The sequence below is a fragment of the Rattus norvegicus genome, chromosome 5, assembly GCF_036323735.1.
Source record: "Rattus norvegicus strain BN/NHsdMcwi chromosome 5, GRCr8, whole genome shotgun sequence".
NCBI classification, from domain to species: domain Eukaryota; kingdom Metazoa; phylum Chordata; class Mammalia; order Rodentia; family Muridae; genus Rattus; species Rattus norvegicus.
In genome coordinates this window covers 61,413,157-61,440,290 of record NC_086023.1, presented here as the reverse complement: position 1 = coordinate 61,440,290, position 27,134 = coordinate 61,413,157, and the positions used below count along the sequence as shown (strand labels likewise).

Genomic DNA, 27,134 nt, shown 5'->3' with positions numbered 1-27,134 from the left:
TTCCCATGCAATAAAAATGAACAGCAAAATCAGGTCACTTTCAGTCCCTTCCAACTTTGATGCACGAGGTTTTAGAATTTTCAGATTCCAGCCTCCCGTTGTAAGAGCAGAGGGCCGACTGGCCAGTCCTGGTTAGGAGGCAGGCTGCCTGTGGTTTGGCACCACTGCCCAGCAGGCATTTATTAAATCAGTGGGATGTGGTCCCTGCTGGCCTGGAAGAGAACATTAAGCTCCAAAAACTTCCTGCAGCAGGCCTCCGTTGGAGAGTGCTGCTCAAAGGGGCGAGGAACAAACCATTTAGGTCCTTGGCTGTGCTCCAAAATCTGTTCCCTAGTACTGCCCTGTCTACGGAGAATCAGTGACTGGAAACATCTGGAAGTCTGCTTAAGACCGGGTGACTGTTCTCCTTCCTTTGGGGTGGCTGTTCTTGACTCTGGTAATCCATGTTGACCTTTGCCAATGCCCCTTCCCCTCCAATCTTCTGCACTTCATTGGGCAACAGCCCTCTAATAAAATCCACATGAACCTGGCTGCTAGCAGCTTCTGGAAGGGCTCTAAGATCTAACGCCTGCCTCAGCATTCCTTGAGCCGGAGTAGCAAAACAACAGAAGGCTGGGACCAAACTCTTGCACCTCCGGGTCTTACAGTGGCATTGTGAAGAGAGCCAATAGGCGGAGGTTAGGAAGAAACGGCAATGCTAAGTCTGCGGAAGGTGGAGAAGGTAGTTCTGGGTGAGGTGTATAGGTTAATGACGCGACAGAGGCTGTGAATGTGGGCACACCTCATTCTCTACTTCAATCATGCTAACCAGGCTCATTACTCTGGGAGACAGCCCAGGGTAAAAGGTGAGGGTACAGCGCTACCAACCTGATGAACAGGGTTGCCTGTTCCCCACCTCTCTGGCCCAGACAGCCCAAAGGTTTGGATCTGAAACATCCCCTATGCACTGACAAAATATGTGGGTATTGGAGAGATACCTGAATAAAATGCTCAATTTCTGCACTCCAATTCTATGGCTCGGAAATTCCAAATCTGTGGGTCTGTATGTGGGAGATGCATGGAGTCGCAGAAGCAAAGGGGTTGCTGTGTTACTTCTGGTCCCTTCCCTTAGCTTTTTTCCCATATAGTATTTGGACATACAGTTTCCTATGGTTTATACAAATCGGAATGGCCAAAAGGTCTAAGGATTCCCTTTGGTCAAATCTAAAGCTCTGACTCACTTTAATTTTCTTTCCCCCAACCAATGGCATGAATCCAAGAAAAAAACACAGGTTAAAGGGCATGTAAGTTGCTTGAAGTTTATTTATAAATGATAAAGAGGTACTTTAGGGCTGGCATTTTAAGGACTGTACCCCTCCTTTGCTAAAATCCATCTTCCTTGTTCTTTTTTTTTTTTCTCCTTTTCTTTTTTTCGGAGCTGGGGACCGAACCCAGGGCCTTGCGCTTGCTAGGCAAGTGCTCTACCGCTGAGCTAAATCCCCAACCCCCTTGCTCTTCTTTTTAAAGTAATTATTTTCTATGCTAGGGATTGAATCCAGGGCTTCCTGGCTGAGTGTGGAGTTATTTAATTTCACTAACCTATCTGCTCTCGGCTGTAGCAAGCCCAAGGCCAGCGCATCCTTCCCTGGATGGAAAGGGTAGGCTCATCTCAAAAACCCTTAAGGATGCCATGGAAGCATTTGTTCTGGTCAGCTCAGGCTGGTGTGGAGCAGAGAAACTGGTGTCCTTCTTGGAGCGTTGCCTTCATCTCCTCGAACTGAGCCAACTGGCAGGCCTCATCCAGCCCTAGCCAGCGGTAGGCTTGATGCTCCTGGGAGAGGCGGATCTCTACATCATAGTCTTTCACTTCTGCTAGCCAGTAAATGACTGTTTTAGGCTTCTTCCTCGCCACATAATTGAGCTCCCTTCTGAACCCCTCAAGGACGATCAGCTGGCTTGCTTCTATGCCTGTTTCCTCCTGAGTCTCTCTCAGGGCTGTTTCTAAGTCATTCTCGCCGGGGTCCACATGGCCTGGTTAGAAACAAATAAAGGAGAGATCTTCAATACTAACAGAAGCTGGGTTTTTCCAGGACAGATGATATAAAGATAGGGTCTGCAGCGACTTTCCTCAGAGTTCCTGGGCTAAAGGAAGTCTGGAGATGGTCAAGACCCTAACACGCCTAGGCAGGGCTACAAGGCAGTGTCTGGTTTTCAAGGTCTGAGAAATAAATCCCTCCTCCCTATTCTATCTTTGTGGAATAAAACCAATGTGCCCAGAAGGTCGGATTGATAGCTTCGTCCAGGTTTTGCTGTGCGGACTATGGGGCCGTGCTCAGAAGGTAAATGCTCTGCTGCTGAGCCACATCCTCATCCCAGGACACTTAGAGCCGTCAGGGGTGGAGATGGCTTTCCTCGGATCTCTGCTTTCCTATTCTTTAAGCACCCCCAGCCCCCTCTATTTTTCACAGGGACTGCTTTTCTGTTGGAGATCTTAGAGTAATTTTCCAGGGGGGGGGCGAGTCTCTTGGCAGAGTGGGGGCTAGCAGGAAAATCCAGGGAGGACTCAACCCTCGACAGTTAGCAGGCCCAGGCCCTGCACCGCTGCAGCAGCAGCTGTTTCCAAGTAGCCATCAAGGCCTCTTCAAATTGTTTTCATCTTTCTAACTGAGCAAGGCCAGATTTCAGATTCACAGGGAAAGTCCTGATGGGAACTTAAGACTAAGGACAAGCCAAGAGCCAGTTCTAAGAAAATTTGTTGGCAAGACTCAAATCCAAGAAGACAGCTGCCAAGAAACTGTTGCAGCAGAACTTGAAGCTCTGCAGACTGTAGTGGCCCCCAGCTTTACCCCTAGGCCTTTCCCACAAATTCTTAGTGTCCCAGAAGGGCCCAGAAGCAATGAGAGGGTTCTGGTAACCTGTATCTACTCCTGGCTCTGGTGAGTTGTTGAGGGGGCCCCTGCTGTTTCAGGAGCTCATAGGAAGCAGGAACTCCTAGCTGTTCCCGTCTTGGCCTGGAGGTGGAGCTATACACTAGGTGTTCTACTTCCCGGGGTGTGCACAGGAGCCTAGAGGCTTCAGGATGGAAAACAGGAACTCAGCACTTAAGGGATTCATCCAGCTCCCACTTCTGGGGAAGTTTTCTGCACAACACTTCACATAGTGTGCACAAAAACTGGTAATATATTGAGGGAAAGTAGGAGGTGGTGACAGGGGACACTGACTCAGGATGCCCCTCCCAGCTGTCTGCGAGTCTGAGCACACCCCTCGCAGGAACATCTATTCAGTTTGCTGCCTGTGAACGCTAGCAGGGTGAAGAAGGAACAGATTAGGTGAGGTCCTCTGACATCTCCCCGTGTGACTCCGGTGATCAGGAGATAAGTGTGAATATTCCTATTTACAGAATTTGGGACACCTCTCTTTTACCTTGTTCTTCCCCTTGCAATTCAAATGTGTGAAAATTTCTTCTCTGGTTTGCTTTCTCCCAATCTCAGACCTGTCTGTGCTTCCCCAGCCTATGCTGTTTTTGTCTTATCTGGGGCTGTTTACCCCGGGTCCTCGTCCCAGAAACTGCCAGAGCCAATCTGTCCTTGCCCACTGGGACCATCCCAGTGGCCTCAGTCCAGGGTGACTTCATCACCCTGCCCCACCCCCGTCTGAAACAGAGTTGATAATGATAATTTTAATATAAGCATGAAATTTTTTTTGTTTTTTGAAGTCAGAGTTTCTCTGTGTAGTCTTGGCTGTCCTGGAACTCGCTCTGCAGTCCAGGCTGGCCTTGAACTCAGAGAGTCGCCTGCTTCTGCCTCCCAAGTGTCGGGACTAAAGGCATGCATGGCTGCCACCGCCACCACCACCAGGCAGCGTGAGGATTAACAGAAAAAGAGTCATTCGGGAAAAGTAAGGCACACCCAGGAGCTTGGGTATGGGATTCAAGGAAGACTTATGAAAATACAGACTCAGTGGGTACAGGCTCCTCAAGGGACAGTCACTCAGGTCACTTCTGCCTATGTAGCCTGCCTTCTCTTTCAGGGACATCCACAGCAACCTTCTGTCCCCTTGAGCAGCTTCCAGAGTGCTGGTGGGCGAGAACTAGCCTGCTCACAAACACATCGTGGCCACATCCAAGGCTCCAGGTCTTCACCGTTCTGCCTCCTGAAGACGTGACCAGCTCTATCCTTGGTTCTAAGTGAGGAACCCAGGGCAAAGGTGGCTGCTGAGGCTACAACCCAAGGGCTCTATGATCTTCATAACCTCTTGGGTTGAAAGGACTCCATCACTGTTACCCTTCCATCCCTGCCAGAATGTGGTTGGGAGACCCAGCTCCTCTGTGCTTCTGACACCTCCAGGAGTCATACTCCCCGCACGTGTGCTCCACATAAGAAAGACCTAGTGAAGGGAGCACTACACAAAGAGGCAAAGGAACTTGATTAAATGAAATCAGAAAAGGGGGCAAGAAGAAAGCTTGCGATTTTAAAGTCAACCTCTACTGTGATAGAGGAAGCACTCAGCCCAGTCATTACTCAACTGTAGCATTCCCAATCCCCAGCCCAGTGGCTCTTCTCCTGTCGAGTCACTCATGGGCGAGTGATATAAAAACACCAGATGCTATATCTGCCTTGGGTCAGTCACAGAATCCTATTTCTGGCTCTGAGCTGGCCTGGAGGCCTGACCCAGAGACAGGATTAAATGCTCCTGCCTCTGCCATCTCTTCTGCTGTGCAGTCACTGAAAAACAAGCCTTGTAGGGGCCTGGCAGGGTGGATTCCTGAGCCAAGCTTGGCATTCCCCTCCAAAAACACCCAACCCGGCTATCCCGCACCTTTGGGAGGAGTCCAGTGATGAATGCCATCCGACGCCTGCAGCAGCAGAAATTCAATTGTTGTGTTGTCCACCTTGGGAATAAGGTGTCTTCGGAAGATGATCAAGCCACATGCCCTCAGGGCCATGATCTATCTATGAAGTTAAAAAAAGAAAGTGAAACACTGGGAAGCTATACACAACAGAAAAACTCACTCATGGGGGCCGTAGCTGAAGAATAGCAAGCACAGGCTGACTGTGATCTCACAACCCACAGAAAGACAGCATGCCGAGGAATGGAGGTTGGTCACTGTCAGTCATCTTGAGAAGAGGATGCTTCCGTTGAGAGCATGTCTCCATAAGACAGGAGCCTGTGGAGCATTTTCTTGATCAATGGTTTCTGTGGGAAGGCCCAGCACAGCACACTGGAGGTGGTGTCTTCCCTACAAAAGTGGAACTGAGTTGTCCAAGAAGCAGGCTGAATAGCCAGGGGTGGCAGCACATGCCTTTAATCTGAGAGCTCAGGAGGAGGAGAGACAGAAGCAGGTGGAATTCTCCAAGTTTGAGGTTTAGAGTTGGGTCCAGGACAGCCATGGCTACACAGGGAAACCCTGTCTCCATAAACAAACAAACAAAGCAAGCAGGCAGAGCAAGCCAGGGGGAGAAAAGCAGTAAGCATCACTCCTCTGGGCTCTGCTTTATTCCTGCCTCCGGTTTCTGCCTTGAGTTCCCTGCATGACGAACTATATACTATAAGCTGAAATAGACTCTTCCTCCTCAAGTTGCTTTTGGTTATGGTGTTTTGTCATGGAAACGGAAATCTAACAGAGGGGAATCCAGAAGTCAGTGACAAACCTTTGTGTGCAACTACAGGGCCCTAGGAACTACTGTAGTCAAGAGGCCTCTACCCTAAGATCCCTGTAAAACTCAGGGCTTGTGTGTATTCGTTCTAAGACTGCAAAGACTCAGAAACAAATGCACTGAAACAGAAAAGATGCTAGGAATCAGAGAAGGCAATGTAAGTGGTGTAACCAAAATCACAATCCCATTTCTCTCAGCCTGAGTCCTTAAAGCAGAGACTCTAAGCTGTTTTCTCATGACTCAGTGGGGTTGCTTAGGGAGTCTGGTATACCAAGTCACTTTTGTTCATTCTTAGACTCATATCCACATCTAGTAAGTCATATATGCATTCAGTCCAATGAACAGTAGCAGAGGCAAATAGGCAAATGGTCACACTCATTCACAGCATGAATCTGGGCCCAGATTTGGGTCCAGCTCTGACATTAACTGTGGAAGGTGACAACAGTTCTACCCGAAGAGGTAGCTATGAGAACTATGTAATCATCAGTTCATTTTCTTCTTTCTTTTTTTCCTCTTTATTTCTCAGGAGGTGGGGGGGGTTGGGGGGTTGGGATCTCATTAATGTAGCCCTGGCTGGCCTCAAATTCACAGAGCACAACCTGCCTTTGTCTCCAGAGTTCTTAAAGTGTGTGCCTAGCTGATTTAATTCTATAGTGCCTTAGAACAGTGCCTGGCACATATTAAACTCAGTAGATTTCTCTCTGTGTGGAATAACATCTGGAAGGGAGCAGCTAATAGCGCTCCAGGGCTCCACAAGCCTGATGACCCAGGTAAAGAGTCAACACCAGAAAAGTTGCTTTCTGATGTTTAATCATGTACCATAGAACACACCCATATCCACATTCGAGTGCACACACACACACACACACACACACACACACACACACAAGGTCACAAAAGAAAAATGTGATAGCCAAAGGTCTGAGCTCCTTTGAGGGAGGCTTACTGGAAGAAGGGACTGTGGAGGCAGAGGAAAGGGTAGAAAGGTAACTCCACAGAGGAAAGGAGACTGTGGCCCAGGTGGAGGTTAGCATCTGGGCAAAGGTCCTAACGTGGGACAGCAGAACAGAGAGAAGCCACCTGCTACATGCTATGTTCCCCCTTGCTGTTCAATCAAGATGGGCTGCCAGACATGATGGCAGACACCAGGGAGGCTAAAGCAGGACAATCACTGGAAATGTGAGGCCTACCTGGGCTACATAGCAAAACCTTGTCTCAAACGAAAAACAAACAAACAAGCAAACAAACAAACAACAAAAAGAGGCACTTTGAGCTGTCAAAGGCAGAGAAGTCAGGCCCAAACACCTCTTCCAGAGTAATTCTCAGGAAGGCTACCAAATGGTATTTTAGGGACCAGCAGCTTCTCATGGGTAAACCAAACACCTCCCCCACCACACTCCTTTCCTTTTGCTTCTCCTTTTTTTTTTTTTTTTTTTTTTTTTTTTGTGGCTGGGAACAAAACGAAGGCCTCACGCATATTAGACAAGTGTTTTATCACCAAGTTACAAACTTAGACACTCAGATCATTCTAAACTGGTGGGTAGGAAGGGCTTAAGGATTAGAAACGAACTAGTGTTTTTAAGAAACAGTCTATGTTTTAGTACACATCTTTAATCTCTGCACTCTGGAGCTCTGTGAGTTTGAGGTCAGCCTGGTATACGAAGTGAGTTCTAGGTCAGCCAGTGAGACCCTGCACACATGAAACTATGCATGGTGATTGATATCTGTAATCTCAATACTTGAGGTGAGGGCAAGAGGATCATAAGGTCAAGGTCATCCTTCGCTACTTAGCTTGGGCTAATTGATGTCATTAAAAAAAGATGCACAGACAAGATATTCACAAAAATCTGATAATATCAAAAAGAAAGAGGGATGAACAGATAGCTCAGAAGTCAGGATGCTCTTTCGGAGGACCCAAGTTTGTCTCCCTCATCAACCCTGGACAGTCATTTACAACCACTTGTAACTCTACATTTTCAGGCAAATTCATTGCCTCTGGACTCTGTGGGCACTGCACTCACACATATAACTGAAAATAGTTATAAAAAAACAAATTTATTTTTTTGAAGAGAGGTTCTTTTTTTTTTTAAACCAGAAAAAAATGTACATTGGTGTGGCAATGGTTAATTACATTTCAGTACATACATCTATCTCTGTGGCGCGCGCGCGCGCACACACACACACACACACACACACACACACACACACACACCATTAAAAATGGGGTAGAACCAAATGTTCTGGCTGTAAGAAAATATTTTTGGATATATTAATTGAGGAAAAGTACGGTACAGAATATGTATAATGAGCTCTTTTTTGAGTTAAAAAATTCATATGTAAAGTAGTAGTACATTGGCTTTCCAAAACACCATGTTCTATTTTCTTGACTCCTTATTCATGCTGAGAACATTCCGTGTTCTGGAAACACCTTGTCACTGCATAACTAACTCAACAAGGATTTTAATCGTGGTTTAGAATTCCTGTAGAAGCAGGTAATGGATCCTATGTCCTTCCTATAAGGATGATTAAAAAGTAATAGATGGGGGGCTGGAGAGATGGCTCAGCGGTTAAGAGCACCCGACTACTCTTCCAGAGGTCCTGAGTTCAATTCCCAGCAACCACATGGTGGCTCACAACCATCTGTAAAGAGATCTGATGCCCTCTTCTGGTGTGTCTGAAGACAGCTACAGTGTACTTATATATAATAAATGAATCTAAAAAAAAAAAAAGTAATAGATGGGGCTGAAGAGATGGTTCAGTGACGAGAGCACTGGCTTGTCTTCCAAAGGACCTGGGTTCAACTCCCAGCACACACATGGGAGCTCACAACTCAGTGTCACTCCAGTTCTAGGGGTTAATACACCCTCATATCAATGCACATAAAATAAAACTAAATACATTATTTTTTAAAAAAGAAGGTAATAGATGTAGAATACCTTTCTCTTGCCCCTTGAAAGACCCATATAAGGAATGTTGAAGCCCTAGGTAAACTTAGAAATCTAAGACTAGAGAGGATTATTGCCCTCCCTAAGACAGGAAGCCCCAGTATATTCCTCCTCACCGCTACCACAAATAGAGCATGAGAAAAGAAAGATGTCTCCATGAAGGTCAAGGATGATGGGCCTTGGGTAGCCATGTAAACCCACAGAAGAGAGAAAAGTGCTTTCCCTTGGAAAGGAACGGGAGGAAAATCTCAGTCTAAGAGAAAAGGTACATTCTAGCGAGTGTAAAGAGGCCACACTGAACGCAGTGGCCTACGATCTGTCAGAACAGATAAGAACACGTGCTCACTCTGTGTATGCCGCACTCACGGAGAACACAGAGAAAGGGAGGATTAGGACTCCCCAGAACCCTTTCATCGCTTGGCTTAAACCAGCTATGACTGGGAAGCCTATCCCAAGCTTCATGCAAACAACTCTTCCCACTTACCCCTTTACAGATGACTGACTTAGAGTTATCATTGTGGGGTCTAGGTACAACCCAGCACAGGTGTGCAACCCTCTATTCCCACACACTCAGTGACTGAATTCATCCTCAAACTTATGCAGCAAGCACCTTTACCTGTTAAGCCATGTTTCTGGCGCCCAGTTTTAATTTTTGAAGTAGCTCAGGTATCACCTTTTCTATGGAGTCTTCCAGCTTGTAATAACTCCATAAGTCTCCGCCATAAGATTCCATCAGAGAAATTTAAGGATTTATTATAAGGAACTATAAGGAATGTGTGTGTGCTGCTGGGAATCACCATTGGAATCTGTGCATTCTAATCTGTGCATTCTAGGCAAGGGTTCTAACCACTAAGCTACATTCCTAGTCCTTGGCTTGTCATGACAGGAGATTAATGTATAGATCATGCTTAGTCTTGAGCTCATTACGTAGTCCAAGCCTCACTTTTGAGAACCTCCTACCTCAGCACAAACTATGCCCAGCTCAGCATTGTGTTTTGTGTATTTTGGAAGCAGGTCAGTCCCCTCCACATAACTGTCAGGCCTAAAGACTAATAACATTAGCAGTCAGGGGGCGGGGCTGGATGTGAAGCAGAAAAGAGCAAGGACAACACTAAAAGAGCAAATTGAGACCTGTGAGGATGACTGGAACCCACAAGGACAAACTACAACCCTAGACTTCCTCCTCTCATAGCTTCTAGACTTGGGGACACAGGTGGCCCGCAGGTAAAACCAGAGCAGATGAATGCCATCTGCCCTAGGATGCAAAAGGGCTGAAGGGGAGGATTCCATGTGAGCTGAGATTTCTGCAGGCCTGGATGCTGTCCTTCATCAGCAAGGTGAGCCAACAGACTGCTGTTAAAGTGTATGTCCTGCAATCATGCCAACTCTGTGCGTCACAGCACGCTGGGGCTGTTCAGTTGGCTCTGTAGGTAAGAACACTTGCTCTTGGAAAGGACCCAGGTTTGACTTTGGATCAAAAAGACCCAAAGTGGGAAGCGGAGGCTCCCCACTTCCTTGGGCACCAGGTATGCATGTGGTACACAGACATACGTGTTGGCAAAACACTCAAACACACACAATACTGAAATATTTTTAAAGGGGGAATTCTGGGAAATGTAGTTCCAGTATAACTAAAGTGACCCAGTACAAAGCCACTTTAGGTTTTCATACATACATCCCTTGTAAGTCTCTGTTGGTACCTATGGCAGGAAAGAGCCAGACTCAAGTCTGTTTCCTTGGAACCCAGCTCAGCAGCTCTTAACAGATGTTCATTGACTCAACAGAACTCTTTCCCCACCTCCCACTCAAACAAATGTTTAAGTATGTTCGGGGGCCCTGGGAAACAGCCCAGTGTTCCTTGAAGAGTACCATTTGCATAAAAGTCAATGGAGCTATTGTTGGTTTTCTGTTTTTTTGGAGAAAGAGGGAGCCGAAACTATCCAGGGGCTTGAAAGTATTCAGCTCTCATCCATTCTGCAAGTGGATTGAAACCTCAGGGGGTTAAAGAACACAGCATCCAATATGCAAATATGCCTGCAGCCAGGATTGCGGAGGTGAGAACTCCAGGCTGACAGCAGGCAATTCACACTTCAGAAAAGTGGCAGAGTGCCTGAGGTGGTTAGGAAAAAAAAAACCTGAACCAAAAAACCTTCAATGTCATCAGAAGGTTCCAGAAGCTGAGGGAAAATGCTCTTGGCTTTCTTCACAGACAGAATTTCCTCTCAGCCGAGGAGATTCAGGACGAATTCTCAGGTAAATGCTCTGCTGCCACAGCTCACCACAGTCATCAAGAACACTGTGCAGTTAGTTCCCCCCACCAAAGCTCCCAGAAACATATTTTTATATGCTTATTTATTTTTACCTCCTCACATTTCTGATGGTCTGATACACATAGTATTTCACACCACCATGCTGTCAAGTAATGATACTGTGTCACCTATACAATGCAAAGTTGTTGGCAGCTAAGTTTCTATATAGGCGACCCTTTAAGGCTAGGCATATAATCTTAGCATTCAGAAGACTGAAGCAGGAGAACCTTGTGTTAAAGATCTTGTCTCGGGGCTGGGGATTTAGCTCAGTGGTAGAGCGCTTACCTAGGAAGCTCAAGGCCCTGGGTTCGGTCCCCAGCACCGAAAAAAAGAACCCCCCCCCCAAAAAAAATCTTGTCTCAAACAAACGAACGAGCTCGAAGGAGGACCCTTTAGGATGTGTGTTAGTTTATGAGGAAACTGGGATTTTAAGACTGAGTCTTACTCTATAGCCCAGGACACGATATGTAGAACAGACTGGTCCTGAACTCAGAGATCTACCTCCCTCTGCCTTCCGAAAGAATACAAAGGCGAACACTAATGTGTCTTTCTCCAAGCTGAAATCTTAAGAAATGCTAAGCCAGGCTCCATGACATGTACCTTAAGGGCACCCATAATCTCAGTACTTGGAAGGTAGAGAGGCAGGAGGATTGGGATATCAAGGTTAGGTTTCACTACATATAGATTCAAGGTCTTTTAGAGCTACATGAGTACTGTCTCAAAAACAAAACAAAACAAAAACAAAAAACAAACAAACAAACAAAAAGACCCAAAAAGATTAAAATACTTGCCCAGTGGCATGATGGCTGGAAATGTGAGTTTGAATCCAAAGAAATCTACCTCCAAAGCTTGCATTGTTTTTTAACCTTCACAGCTCTGCTTATCACGAAATAGGGTTAAGGTTACACATGGCTCTGAGAGCATGCACAAATGCTTAATAAAATCACCACCAGTTTTAATGCTCCTTAGTCTTTAATCTGTACTCATCTGGAGACTGTTTCGGGTGTCTGGGTAAAAGCTTTTCCACTGAACAGGTTTTCGGCGGCTGTCTTGTAACCAAAGCCAGCTCAGGTGGGGAAAGTTTAGCCTGAGGCTCCTAAAAGGGCCTATTTGACAAGGGTGTCCAGGACTCCATAGCTGTTTCCTGAGAAACAGGAACTGAAACCACATGTTTCCTCTAAACCTGGTGTCTAGAAATTCTGCACAGGCCAGAGAGGAGGAAGAGTAACTCTGCTCACTTATAAGTAACTCCATGTGCCTACTGCTTCCTGACCTCACATCACGATGGGCTTCACTGCAACTCTCTAGTTTCCTTGTTGGAGGAACAATGAGGTGTTGGTCCACCAGAATGTTTTCTTGTAACAATACTGAAAGGAAGAAAAGAAAGAAAGAAAAAAAAAAAACCTAAGCATATGAAAAAAACCAAAAGACCTTTCTCTGGGCATCTGCCATTCATCCCCTTCTCCAGGAGATCAAGCTGCAGAATCATTTTGCAAGCTTTGCCATTTGGCAGAGGGAGAAAGATTTTTTACCTTTAATGACACAGTGGTTTCTAGGATCAGACCAAAGTCAGACAAGGTTGGGACAAAAATACTGCTCAGGGAAAAAATTGTTCTGTGGCCTTTCAGTGCCACCTGCTGTTCAGCTATGGAAAACAAACATAAGTGAGTCTAATGCTGGAGCCTACGGATTCCCTTCACTCATCTGCTGTCTGCTGAGTAAGTCCTGTATGGCAGGATTGAAGGGCAAATGTGAAATTGAACACTGAAATCATCTCCCTCTCTAGAGCTTCACAGCCCAGTGAAAGCAAAAGGTGTCCAAGCAGATGTTACAAAGTGTTTCATTCATCATAAAGGTGTTACAAAGTGTTTCATTTATCATAAAGGTGTCTGAGACAGACAGGAAAGGAGGATCTTTAGGTCAAAGGGGTACCCCATAAATAGGGATGTGCATGCGTGCATGCACTTGTGTGTTTTTCACCTGGGTGCTGTGGTCTCTCAGATCCTCATCCTTGTGCAGCATACATTTTATGACTGGATGGAGCCACATCTGGAGCGACATTACAAAGATTTTGAATGATGGCTGAATTTACCAGGTCTTATGAAGACGAGGCAAGGAGGCCCTCTAGACCAAGGAAGGAATGTGCAAAGCTCTCACACAAAATAGCATCCCACTGGTAAGCAGCTTAGTTTATATTGCTTTCTAGACAGGGTCTCACTATGTTGCCCTTGCTGATCCAGAACTCTGTGCAAATCAGGCTGGCTTCAAACTCAGTGATTCATCTGCCCCTGAAGTGCTGGGATTAAAGGCAGGCCACCGTGCCTGGTTTAATACACAGCCTGTAGACAGTGAGGACTACTGGTTTTAGGCAGAGGGTATTTTGGTCAGACTGACATTTTACGAAAGCATTTTTGCAGTAAGTAACGAGAAGAACGAATTGGAAGAGAAGACTAGGCGAAAAGGCATGTTACATGCTTATTTCCTTCTTAAACATATATATGCATTGGGGCGGGGTACCAGGTTACAGATAATTGTAGAGGCGTCTGGTTTGGGTAACTGGATGGAAGAAGAAGCTAGCCATTTCTTTTTGAAGTGAGTTGAATTTGAAGGGCTATAGACTACCCACAAGATAAACGAAAACTGGGTCTGAAGTTTAGCGACATCTCATTCTTCTATCCCTAAATTGAATATTTTATATTAGAAAAAGATTTGTCTTTATCATAGATATTCCAACAACCCATGTGCTAACTAGTTCTATGTCAACCTGACACAAGCTAGACTCACTGGAGAGGAGGGAGCCTCAGTTTAGAAAATGTTTCTGAGATTGGGCTGTGGGCAAACCTATAGGACACTTTCTTAGTGGTTGATGTGGAAGGGCCCAGCCCACTGTGGGCGGGGCCATCCCTGGCCTGGTGGTCCTGGGTTCTGTAAGAAGGTAGGCCGAGCAAGCCACAAGGAGCAAGCCAGTCAGCAGCCCTCCTTCATGAAGATCCCTGCATCTGCACCTTTCTCCACGTCCCTCCTGTCCTGACTTCTTTTTCTTTTTTCTTTTTTTCGGAGCTGGGGACCGAACCCAGGGCCTTGTGCTCGCTAGGCAAGCGCTCTACCGCTGAGCTAAATCCCCAACCCATGACTTCTTTTGATGATAAACAGAGATAGGATGAGTAAGCCAAATAAACCCTTTCTTCCTCAAGTTGCTCTCGGTCACTGTCTCATCACAGCAGTAGAGACCTTCACTAAGACAAGCCATTTTCATTGAATGTGGGTACATTTGCCTTTCTAACCACCCCTTTTCAATCTGGTATTCCAAATATTTTCACCCTCTTCCAGTTCACAACCATAGGAAACCATAGTTGACACTGCTGTGAAAGAAACTTGGCTACTAAATTCAGGTTGTTACCTGAAAGACACATCATTGCTTGCAAAGTGACTTTAACATCTATTTCTCATTGTTGAGAGTTTAAAATAAAGTGTGTATATACAGAGATACAGAATATACGTCAGTCACTCTTATCTTATAATAAGCCAACTGAATGCTTATCTGCATTTTACAGGCACTCAACTCTTTTTTTTCATATATATATTTTATTTCATATATATATATATTAATGTATGAGTGCTCTGATGCATATATACCTACATGCCAGAAGAGGGCATCAGATCTCATTACAGATGGTTGTGAGCCACCATGTGGTTGCTGGGAATTGAACTCAGGACCTCTGGAAGAGCAGTCAGTGCTCTTAACCACCGAGCTATCTCTCCAGCCCTCAACTCTTATTAATAGTTAAAATTAAGAATTTTGCCCCCTCTGTGTAACAGTCCTGTATATCCTGGAACTTACGTTTTAGACCACGCAGTCCTAAAACTCACAAGAGATCCTCCTGCCTCTGCTCCCGAATGCTGAGACTAAAGGCATGCGCTGCCACACGCAGCAAATCAAGAAATGTCTATCATTTTTATATTTTCTGTGAAACAGCTGATAAACAGCGCTCACGATAATTATTAGTAATTTTTAAAGATCAACAAGATTAATTCCTTTTACTATATTGTCTATTTTCTACTCTTTTGAATTCTGAATTTATTTCTTAGTAAGAATTATCTTTATTCTCTGATTAGTGATTTATTTTTGTTTATGTCTGTGTGTCTGCCAGTTGTGTGTATGTGGGTGCCTGAGGAGAGCCAGGGATCACCTGGAGCAGGAGTCAGAAGCAATTGTGAGCCACTTGACATGGGTGCTGGGAAATGAACTCAAAGTTCTCTGGAAGAGAAGCAAGGGCTCATAACCACTGAACCATCTCTCCAGCCCCCGAATGGTTAATTTTTGAGCTAAAATGAGCACTATGTTAAAGCACACACGAAGCTGCACACATCCTGGCTAGTGTACTTGCTCCCACCATGCTGGTGGTACCTTTTTACCTGAGAAGCTAGGACCTGCCAAGCATTCTTTTCACTTTGTCTTCTTTACAACCTGTTGACGCATTACTATCATTTTTCAGAAAAGCGAAAATGAGCTATGGTTCAGAAATATTTTGGGGTAGTTAATCAAACGCAGGCATGTCCAATTTCTAAGCTTAATCGCCACTGGATATGATGCATTTTGCGTTGGCAACTTGACGGTTCTCGATTTAAGCTGTTTGGCCTTTTTTCCCCCCTTTAGAGCACCTGCCACTCTTCCAAAGGACTGGGGTTCGGTTCCCAGGAACCTAAAGCAGGTGGCTCACAACCGCGTTTAACTCGAATTTCTGGGATCCGACGCCTTCTGGCTTCTGCATGAACGTGGGACGCATAACTGACGCAGACAGACAGACACACACATACACACACAAACAAACAAGGAAAGTTTTTTTGTTTTTTTTGTTTTGTTTTGTTTTGTTTTTTACAAAACGTAAGATCTCTTGGAATGCAGGTAGGGTTTAATCGATAACTACGAAGCAGTACAGAGGCCTAGGGAGAAGGTATGATTGGCCCGCTAAGTCCCAAAGCTGGACCTCTCTGCCTCTGGAATTCTTCCGACGCACGCCATCACCACTAAACCTTGTTCTCTCAGGTGCAGAGAGATAAACCGAGGTCCTGCGAGTGGATAGGGCCTGCCTGGCCTGCCTACACCCGCCTCAATGCCAGCTCCGTTCCCGCAGCAACAGATCAAGAGCACACGACATTCCCCACGCCCCCAGCCCCACTGCACTCACCCGCAGCACGAAGGCAGGAGGCAGGAGGCGGTTCTCGAAAGGAGACAAAGCGCGCCAGCCAATCAGAAGAGCCCGGCTGCACTTCAGGCGAGCCACGGGATTGGGCATCAGGCGCTGCCACCCGCCTCTGAGGCGCGGTTTTCTGACTGGGAACGTCGCGAGATCTTCCCCAAGCGGAACCATTGGACCGCCCCTGTCTCTTCTGATCTCTGATTGGCCCTTTAGAGGAGAGGGTGATAGGCCCTGTGAATGACCATTGGCGGGTTCTGCGGGACCGCAGGCGGGCGGGCGACAGCGCGCGCGTTCGAACTGGCGCTTGGTGGCGTTGCCATAGAGATGTGGCCTGGCGGACTCCTTAGGCGGGTTGACGGGACGCTCTGCTAGCCCGGCTTAGGGCTTTCTCCTGACGGCACTAATTCTTCCGTCCTCCGAGAAACTGACTGAGGAGGAGCCGGGAAGGCCCTGAGGTGAGACACGGTGGCTTTGGCTTGAGCCCAAGCCCTGCGCCTGCGAGGGAAAGGGTGCGCTTGTCTCAGAGTAGCGTGTGTCGAGACCGGTATTTGCCGGGTAACTAGAGCTTGGCTTCTCGGATTCTTCGAGGGTTCACGCACTCTCCTATTTCGTCTCCCCGTCTGCGGTTTCTCCAGCAGTTACCTCGAACGCCACCATTCTTGAGGCCTTTCTGAATCCCCAAAGGCCCCTTGCCTTTGAAACATGCTCTTCAGAGCTAGCCTGAATTCGACTTTGGGTTGTTTTTGTGAACTTCCGGAAACCTCATTCTTCTTTTCCTCATTTAATTTTGACCTCTGAGATAAGACAAGCCTTTCCGCAATGCCTTACGCATAGTAGTTTTTTTTTTTTTTAAAGGAAAGTTCAGTTGGCTTTAACTCACTACGAATAGAATCGATTATCTTTTGTGTCTTGTTCTATTCAAACAATTTGGGAGCAGGTGGAAGAGAGGACACCCTAATCTCATATACAAAAAAGCTAGAAAATTCAGCGTTGGCAGCCCCACAATCGGAGCAGGAAGCCCTGCTTGCTTACTGTGGATGACAGTATTCTCTAGGCTGGGAATTCTGGACAGTAGTAAGAGTAGAGAAGGCGAGCTGACCACTAGCATACTGACATTAATTCATTGTTTACTGCTTTTATTATTTTAATTTTTGTGTGTGGGGTTATTTGTTTGGAGACAAAGTTAGATGTGACTATCCTGGAACTCTATGTTTAGAAAGGTAAAATTGTAACTTGGTTGCTACACCTCTTCCCCACATTGTAGTCTGGCCTAAAAATACCTCTTATCAGACCCCTAAATATATTTGCTTAAAACAGACCATTCTGTTGTTATATGCCAGTGTTATTTAGTGACCTCCAACTATCGTCACATTTTATCTGTGCTTTGGAAAATGAAATCAGTTATTTGACTTTGAGGGTTTTTTTTTTCCACTTAGCATTGTGTGTGTGTGTGTGTGTGTGTGTGTGTGTGTGTGTGTGTGTGAGAGAGAGAGAGAGAGGGGGGGGGGGAGAGAGAGAGAGAGAGAGAGAGAGAGAGAGAGAATATCTCATTCATGAGATTCATGAGCACGCAGCTTGTTTAGGCTGCTGCACTGCATATTCCAGGATATTTCTGTAACCCCCTCCCCCACTTCTCCCTAGGAGTGCTGGGGTTACAGATGTGTGATACCACATGTGACCTTTAATGGGGTTCTAGGCATTGAACTTAGATCATTAGGCTTATAGGTTTTGTGCATTTACCTACCAAGGTATTTCCTTGGCCTTGGCTTTTTTTTTTTTATAAATGTTATGTGTATGAGTGTTTTGCCTGTATTTATGTATACCTTGTGTGTGTGTGGTATGAAGGAAGCCAAAAGAGGGTTGGGTTCCCTGCAAGTGTAGATATAGACAGTTGTGAGACACCATGTGGGTGCTGGGAAAAGAACCCAGGTCCTTTGAAAGAACAGCCAGTGCTCTTAAAGGCTAAGCCATCTCTCCAGCTCCATTTTTTAAAAAAACTTTTTTGGGGATAGCATTTTACATTGTAGGAACATGCAATAATAATCCTGTTTCAGCTTCCTGAGTGCTGGAATTATAAATATAAGCCAACACACTCACTTTGGAAAATTTTTAAAACCTTTTATTATTTGTTTTATTTGTTGTTGTGTGTCTGTGTATGAACAGAGGATGGCTTTTGGGGAGTAGGTTCTCCTTTCCAGATTTATTTGGGTCATCAGACTTGGCAGAAAGTGCCTTTATCTGTTGAGCCCTCTTGCCTGCCTTTAAGACATTTTTTCTTTGCATTTATATTCTGCAGAGACAATTTTGTGACCATTCTCTTCAGAACATATTAACAGCTCAGCCTCTGACCATTCATCAGATATCCAGAATCCTGCTTCATTTCCAAGACTATTTCATTGTTGACTTGTGGCCTGTACAGTCACAATATTATTGCTGATTATTCTTTCTTATATGAAATTCATAGTTCAGAGTTAACATTAATGAAAAGATTCAAAATGTTGCCAGGCAGTAGTGGCTCATGCCTTTAATCCCAGCGCTTGAGAGGCAGAGGCAGGCAGATCTTGGATTTCAAGGCCAACCTGGTCTACAGAGTGAGTTCTAGGACAGCCAGGGATACACAGAGAAACCTTGCCTCAAACAACAAAATGTCAAGTATAGCAGCTGTTGTGATTTAGATATTGTGATGTTTAATGCTAATTGTCAACTTGACAAAACAGAACCACGTGGGAAAAACTGATGTCTGTGGAAGATTGACTTGTATTAACTGAGGTGGGAAGACCTGCTCACTGTGGATGTCCTAGGCAGGGGATTCTGGACAGTCTAAGAGTGGAGAAAGCAAGCTGATCACTACTGTCTTAAGTTAGGGTTTACTGCTGTGAGCAGACACCATGACAAAGGCAACTCTTACAAGGACAGCTGGCTCACAGGTTCAGAGGTTCAGTCCATTATCATCAAGGCAGGAGCATGGCAGCATCCAGGCAGACATGGTGCAGGAGGAGCTGAGAGGTTGGTATTTTGTTTTCTGTATAATGAAGGGTTGAATTTTTCTCATATTTCTTCATCTAGTGTCTATGAGGTATTTACCTAGTTTCTCCATGTAGACTTAGCAAATTTGTTCAAACTTTGTGTACTGTAGGTTAACAAGTTTTGTTAAGTGAGGCTGGGAATGTGGTAGTGCACACCTTTAATCCCAGCACTCTGGAGACAGGCTGGGATTAAAGGTGTGCACTAATAATCTCTGTGTTCAAGGCCAATTTGGCTTATATAGTGAGTTCCAGGCCATTAGGGCTACATAAGACCCTGTGTTAAAACACAAACACACACATAAACTCACTATGTGGACTGGCCTTGAATTTACAGATATCTGCCTACCTGTACCTCTGGACTACTGGGACTAAAGATGTGCACTACCACTCCCGACTGAGGTTATTTTTAAATTATGCTTTCTCAGCATCATCCCTGTGTGAGTAATGCCTGATTCCATAGGAACAACTGTTTCCAAAGGAGTTTGACTATGACTGAAATCATAGTAGCTTGGAAATTTATTTGTTTGTTTATTTTGGCTTTTCAAGACATGTTTCTCTGTTAGCCCTGGCAGTCCTGGAACTTAACATTATAGACCAGGCTTGCCTCAAACATACATTCATCTGCCTCTGCCTCCTGAGTGTGTGCACCACTACTGCCCAGCCAGCTTGGGAATTTATAAAGACTGATTGTAGCCATTATTTTTCTAGGTAAACACATGAGATATGGTTTGTTGACATGGTTTTATGGCTGCAAACTGGCAAAAAAATCTTTAAGTGACAACTTCCTGAGATTGAACTAAACTAAAATTTTAAAAATAAAAATAAACCACTGCATTTAAACCCAACATTGGTTGCTACTTGTCCCTATATTAAACCTTAGTATTTAGAATAGTAGGCCTGTGTTGACTTAAGATGACTGGGTTCAGCAATTTTGTTAGATTTATTTTTAGGTGATTAACATGAAACTAACTTTTTTTAAATTTGCAAACAATCTCAAAGGTCTTTTTTCTTTCTTTCTTTCTTTCTTTCTTTCTTTCTTTCTTTCTTTCTTTCTTTCTTTCTTTCTTTCTTTCTGTTTAAAGTAATATGGCAGTAATAGTGTCCAGAATCCACCACCCCTAACCGTAGGAATTCCATTGAGTACCATCTGTTTTAGTTCTTCTGCAGCTGTTGTTTTAAGCAGTTGTCTCCTGCCCTTTGTCTCTTGTGAAGCTCAGTTACTATAGATAGGATAATCCCTGGAGTTTGAAATAACTAGTTCTCTTGTAGAGAGAAGCATATTCTGTATTGTTTACCTTTTATTTTGCTTCTTGGAATTGGGCATTCTTGTGTGTTCTTAGGGATCTTGTACCTAACCTGAGGTACAGAAATACTTATAAAAAGTGATTGAAAATGTTTGGGTTTGTATTGTAACTGTTTTTGTTGTTTTTAACGTGTGTGTGTGTGTGTGTGTGTGTGTGTGTGTGTGTGTGTGTGTGTGATAAAAACCTTCTAAAATTGAATTGTGATTGATGGTTGTATACTTTTAATATAGTAAGATTTATTAAATTAAATACTCTATATGGGTATTTTATAGTGTGAGAATTCTATGTCAATAAAATTAAGATTTATTGATATCCTAGATGCCTTTGTTGAATGTTTTTCCTTATTTTCTCTTGTATAACTGAAGTATTGGGATGTTGTATGAATTAATAAAACTGAAGAAAAATGTGAATGTCTTTGAACTGGGCTATTTTCATCCATTTTTCTGGCTGGTAAAGAATGTTATATAGATCTTAGATTTCTTTATAGTGATTAAAGAAACAACAAATGACCTTGATACATACAACAAGGTAACATTAGAGCCTGATACTTATATTTTGTAATTCTGATATTTATTCTAGGGTTTTTGGTACTTACTGACTTGTCCCTACCTAAAGGCCGATAAAACTCTTAGCAAAAATCCCTCTGTTCCTGGGATAGCTTTGTATATAGATGATCTTTCCTGAGTCATTAAGTCATTTCACAAACTTGTTAAATTTGTTTTTTTTTTTAGATTGACATGTTTCATTGATATAAATGCTCAGAAATTTCCTCTTTTTCACTAGCAGCTGTCATTTAAGTTCAGTATAAAAATGGATATGAAAAACAATATAATCATTTCAACTTGTTTCCAAAGTCCTAAGAAAGAAAAGGTAAAATTTCCACAAAATTGAAAATTCTCTGTTTAGTCTCCATGTTATAGAATTGTAAAGTAATGACTCTGGCTAGACCTGGTGGCACATATTTGTACTTGGGAGTATAAGAAACATTAAATAGTCTCCTTGTAGACATCGTAGGTTTTGTTGTGGATAATTTCAAATTTTGATCTTCCTTTTAAAATTTTATAATATTTTAAATCCTCCCTCACAACCTAGTCAAGCTTTTGTTTACACAAAGGTCCTATTACAGTTTTGGAATTTAAAAACTAACCAATTGAGAAAGACTGTAAAGTCAGGCCCCAGCCAATGGGGAAAAGACCACTTATGTTAGAATAAAAACCAAGTGTACTTCCTGTCCTGGTGTGCATGCTCTTCTTTTTGAGGGGTGCACCCTTTTGATCAAGAGTAAAGTTTTGCTTTGTCCACACACTTCAATTGCCTTTCTTTGCAACTCCAAACTTATTTCTAACAGAAGGTAGAAGGTTTTCTAGTTTGAGGCCTTTCTGGACCACAGAAAGTTCCTTTTGTTTTGTTTTGTTTTTTGGTAACTCAGTTTATTTTATGTATGAGTGTTTTGTGGGCATGTATGCATGTGTACCATGAATGTGCTTGATGCCCATGGAGGTCAGAAGAGAGCATTGGGTCCCCTGGGATTTGAGTCACAGATGGTTGTGAACCACCACATGGGTGCTAGACATGAACTCGGTTCTCTACAAGCACAAGTGCCAATGGTGGTGTGTGCTTTACTTCCAACACCTAGGAGGCAGACAGGTGGGTCTCTGGGTTCCAGGCCAGCCTGGTTTGCACAGCCAGGGATACATAATAGAAAGACACACATTCTCTCTCTCTCTCTCTCTCTCTCTCTCTCTCTCTCTCTCTCACACACACACACACACACACACACACACACACACACACATGCTTTAATTACAGAGCCATCTTTAATTCAGTAAATTTCAAATCAGTCTGAACTACATAGTGAGATCTTGTCTCGGAAAGCCAAAATATTTTTTAAAATTAAAGTTAAATACTTCAACTATCTGATTTTATTTTATGCAAACTGCTAAAAGACAGAACCCAGAACCCCATTTTTTTTTTTTTGGAGCTGGGGACTGAACCCAGGGCCTTGTGCTTGCTAGGCAAGTGCTCTACCACTGAGCTAAATCCCCAAACCCAGAACCCCATTTCTAATGGCTGAAGCCAGGTCAGTGATTGCCTAGGGACAGAATTGACTGTTTAGGAATTGGGGATGGGGGAATGGAATCATGATTTAGCCCTTAACAGCACTTGCTCCTATTGCAAAGAATTCCCTTCACACATATGGCAGCTTACAATAGTTGTAGCTCTGTTTTCTGGAAATTTGACACCTTCCTCTGGCCACTGAAGGCACCAGATATATATGTAGTACACTCAAGAAATACTCATATGCGTAAAATAAAACTATTTTTTAAAAGGCATTAGGAACTTGAAGGAGTTATTGAGCTGGGTATAATGGCACACATCTTTAATCCCAGCAGGCAGAAGCAGGTAGATCTCTGAGTTCAGGGTCAATCTAGTCTACAAAGTGAGTTCTGGAACAAAAGGACCTAAGCAAAATTTTAAAAAGGAATTATTGATAAGTTTTGATTGCGTTTTTTTTGCGTGTATACGTGTGTGTTATAATTTGCGTTGAGAAGGTTGAGCTAGATTGACTCCATGACAGGCGGTGAGATGCCAGTTCTAGAGGAGTAAGCCTAAGTTTCTTTTTCCCAAAACTGAACAAACCATGAAAAACTACAGCCCACAATCAGGAGCTGCTCCACCATCTGGCCTGAGGCAAGAATAGTTAGCAACAGTTCTGGAAAGTCCCCAGAACCTTGGCCAATCCCAGAGTCACCAGTACTCTTAGAAATTGTGCCAACCAATCAAGATAAAGGTCACCTACCCCTCTCTGGAATTCCCCTAATCAGCTTTAACTTGAGTCTGGGAGCTCACCATGAGGTGGCCATTTTGATGAATGCTAGACCCCTGCATGCTGGCTATCTGCAAAATAAACACTCTTTGCTTTTGCATACTATTGAGTCTGGGATGTCATTCTTTGGTGATTCACAGACCCTTACATTGGGGACTTGTCTGGGATTGCTGGAGCTGCCGCCTCAACTTCAATAGTTGAGCATTTTCCAGGGCAGGTTTACTCCCTGCCAATTGGTAAGTCCAGGTGCCCAAACGTCAATTGTCTTGTTAGTCTCAGTATTTCTGTTTTGGGTTTAATCTGAAGGCCGAGAGGGACAAACTGGATATTTTGTCACCCCACCAGGGGCTATGGAGGCTATTCCCAACCCCCTACCAGGAGAGGGAGAACTCAGTAGTTCTCATCTGATTCATGAACTGGCTCTGAGTTTTTGAGTCTCTCATGGGCAGGAAGGAGGACCACCTGAGATATGAGATAACCTCTATCTTTTCAGTTCCCCAGAAATGTCATTCTGTGTTTACATCTTTTGTCTTGATTTTTTTCTTCCTGTACAAGTTCTTGGTCTAATTCCTTTTGATTCCTAAAATGGGGCATACACAGACCACCCCGTTAGGCTTAATCTTGAACCATTTTAAGAACTTCTGCTGGGTTGTGGTCTGGTTGTTAGTCGTGGCAAACTAGCCATCTTTTACAGGAACGAATGGCCCACCTTCTAGGTAGGATGGCCCAATGGGGAAACTTTCCATCCCTCTACTATTTAAAAGGTAAAGGCTAGAATCTGGAAAGCCATAGGCCACCCAGATTAGGTGCCATATATCACCATGTGTCGGTATTTAATTGAGAAGCCCCTGCCTGGATGAAACTTTTTCTATCACCAGCTATGCCGCCATTAGGGAGGTTCAGCCTCTGCCACCTACCTACTTTCTCCTTAGGCCCCTGAAGAGGATCTCTTAACTTTCCCCTTAGGTTCCTGTCCCTGCTGCTCCCCCTGCTCAGCAGGTACAGGCAAAAAAAGAGGGAAATCCCAACTCTGCAGAGTCCGCCCCACACTTGGGCCCATACTGCCCAGAGGGCTGATTCTACTATGGCCTTACCCCTCAGGACCACAGCACTGCCTGATGGGGGTGGGATGGGGAGATATTTTATGACATACATTCCTTTTGCTATTTAATGACATAATTGGAATTTTTCAGAACCCTAAAGTCTCAGAAAAACAATCTGCTTTGATAGACCGCTTCCATTCAATAATGTTGACTCACCAACTGACTTGGGATGATTGCCAACAACTGCTCCAGGTCCTCTTCATTAGTGAAGAGAGGGAATGGATCATGGTAGCCACCTGGAAGTTCATTCCAAGAGCAGATGGGCTGCCCACCCAGATCTAGGTTGTTATTGATGTGGTCTTTCCTATGACTCAGCCCGATTGGGACCATAACACTGATGCAGTTAAGGGGAAACTCATGGTCTACTGCCAAGTTCTAATGGGGGGGGGGGGGGGGGGCTCCGAGAAGCTGCTAGATGGCCTACAAATTTGTCCAAAGTAATTCAGATAGTGTAGGGAAAAGATGAGTCACTGAGAAATTTCCTAGAAAGAATGATGGAAATTTCCTAGAAATTTCCTACACTCTGTTAGGCCAGAGAGAACCAACCTGCCATAAACATTTTGTCAATCAAAGGCTGCCCCTGTAAGCCATCAGAAGCTTCAATACCTGGACAGCTTTGTGTGTAAGAAACTAACTGAATTAGTAGCTACAACTGAGAAGGTTTTTTAACAATTGAGAGAGCCCTGATAGTCAACAGACTGAAAACTGGCGAAAGTGCTGCTCACCACTATGAACCAATGAAAGGTAGCTAAACTTGCTCACAGAAGGGACAAATATAAGCCAGTTCCCACTAAAGGAGAAACAGCCCTCCATTACAGAGGAACCAATGTGCCAGTTGCAAAGAGAGAGGCCATTGGAAAAATGAGTGCCCTAAAAGAAACCCAAGATGGGGTCCAAAGTTTCTAGAGTTGGAAGAACTAGATGACTCAGAACATCTCAAGTCCCCTCCATGACCCCTGTGTAACCTGTGGACACAGGTACAACATTCAGTTTCAAAACAACCGTGGGGGTCCACTGTCAGACCAGAAAAAGTAGGTGCAAGGGGCAAAGGACATCAAGCCCTATCCATGAACTACCTGAAGAAAGGTGGACTTGGGAGTGGGACACGTAACTGATTCATTCATGATTATCCCTGGTTGTCCATACCCCCTGCTGGGAAGAGACCTCCTTACCAAAATGGGAGCCCAAATCCATTTTGGCTCAGAGGGAGTAGAAGTCCTGGATAAGAATGGCCCCCATCCATGTACTGACCTTGGTTCTAGAGGAGGAATACAAATTATTCCCTTAGCCAGCTCCATCTCTGAGCCTGTTGCTCCAGAGGTTTCTGACAGAAGTCCCAAGGTCTGGGCAGAAAAGAATCTGATAGGACTCACCCATCATTGGGCTTCAGTTCTAGTCCAATTCAAGGCTGGGCCACCTGAGCCCAAACCAGAACATATCCAAGGCCCAGAGAAGCCAGAATGGGATCACCCTGTGCCTCAAGTGACTGAAAAGCAGGGATTCTGATTCCTTGCCAATTGTCATCAAACACTTCTCTCCTTGCTGTCAAGAAGCCCCATTACAATGAATATCGACCTGTGCAGGATTTGAGGGTGGTAAACAAGTAGGTGGAAGACATCCATCCCACAGTTCCAAACCATTAAACCCTGCTCAGCAGCCTCTTCCCAAGCACACTATGTGCTCTGTGCTCAACCTGAAGGATGCTTTCTTCAACTTGCCTCTGACACCCAAAAGCCAGCCTCTATTTGCCTTTGAATGGCAAGATTTGGAGAGAGGCTTCAGCAGACAACTGACTTAGATACATCTGCCTCAAGGATTCACGAACCTTTGCTAAGGCAGTACATGAAGACCTGGGTGAGTACCAGTGGGCCCACCCTCAAATAACCTTACTCCTGTATGTAGATAATCTCATAATTGTGCCCCACACCCACCCTCACCCCCAACCTGAAGATGTGCCTAGAGACCACACAAGACCTGCTGCAGTAGTTGAGTCAATTTGGCTACTAAGTGTCTATTAAGGAGGCCAACTTGAAGTCACCTATCTGGGATATATGTTTGGGAGTGGGAGGACAGTGCATGCTGTTAGACACTCAGAAGCAAACCATCCTCAGCATCCTACTTCCATCAACCTGAAGGCAAAAACGGGAATTTTGGGGTCCACAGAGTTTTGTAGACTCTGAGTGCCAAGGTTCACTAAGATAGCAAAGCCATTATATGAGGCCACCATGAGCCAAGAAGATAAGATTGAATGGACCCCTGAGATGGACATACCTTTTAAGACCTTAAGAAAAGCCTATTGGAGGCATCAGCCCTGGCCTTCCTGGACATTCACAAACCTTTCTTCCTGTATGTGAATGAGAGGGGATAGCAAAAGGGGTGCTCACCCAAACTTGGACCATGGAAAAGAACTGTGGCTTATATATCTAAGAAGCTGCACCCAGTGGCTCAGGGATAGCCACCCTGCCTCTGGACCATAGCTGCAACCGCCCTGCTGGTCAAGGACACTGACAAGATAACTATGGGACAGGGGCTTGTTATCACCACCCCCATGCTATTGAGGGCATTCTCCAGGATAGTCCCAGCCAATGGCTGCCCGATGCCAGACTGGTGCACTTCCAAGCACTTCATTTGAATCCCCCTATATAAGATATAATTTATACTCTGCTGCCAGACCCATCCTCAGAGATATTGCTCTATAGTTTTGGGGTGTGTTCAGAAAGACTAGGCCAGACCTGACTGACATACCCAGGCCAGATGCCAAGCACATTTATTTCACAGATGGG

The 27,134-nt window shown here is 44.6% G+C and overlaps 2 protein-coding genes across 6 annotated transcripts in view; one reads left to right on the top strand and one right to left on the bottom strand.

Annotated features, from left to right (window-relative positions):
- Window positions 1-1,272: 1,272 nt before the first annotated feature.
- Window positions 1,273-16,115, bottom strand: Nudt2 (nudix hydrolase 2). Of its 3 annotated transcripts, none has more exons than XM_063287303.1 (3): window positions 12,871-12,935; window positions 4,798-4,931; window positions 1,273-2,010 (listed from the first exon to the last, which is right to left on the bottom strand). In XM_063287303.1, the coding sequence occupies exons 2-3, from the start codon at window positions 4,922-4,924 to the stop codon at window positions 1,694-1,696; spliced, it is 444 nt and encodes a 147-aa protein (XP_063143373.1). In that variant the 5' UTR covers window positions 4,925-4,931; window positions 12,871-12,935; the 3' UTR covers window positions 1,273-1,693. The 3 variants fall into 3 exon arrangements, with proteins under 3 accessions (XP_063143373.1, XP_063143372.1, NP_997479.1); XM_063287302.1 differs by lacking the exon at window positions 12,871-12,935 and adding an exon at window positions 5,051-5,439; NM_207596.2 differs by lacking the exon at window positions 12,871-12,935 and adding an exon at window positions 16,080-16,115 and having other exon boundaries at window positions 1,276-2,010.
- Window positions 16,116-16,408: 293 nt separating this feature from the next.
- Kif24 (kinesin family member 24) overlaps window positions 16,409-27,134 on the top strand; it is a 66,805-nt gene continuing 56,079 nt past the window's right edge. For all 3 annotated transcript variants that reach the window (XM_039111402.2, XM_006238113.5, XM_017593713.3), the window contains exon 1: window positions 16,409-16,546. The gene's annotated coding sequence lies outside the window, so the exon portion shown is untranslated. The remainder of the gene's footprint in view (window positions 16,547-27,134) is intronic.

Bases quoted from the DNA above. Each gene is read 5' to 3' on its own strand.
- Nudt2 (NM_207596.2), bottom strand. From the start codon at position 4,924: ATGGCCCTGAGGGCATGTGGCTTGATCATCTTCCGAAGACACCTTATT. The intron at 2,011-4,797 runs GTGCGGGATAGC...GTTTCTAACCAG, and splicing joins TCACTGGACTCCTCCCAAAG to GCCATGTGGACCCCGGCGAG.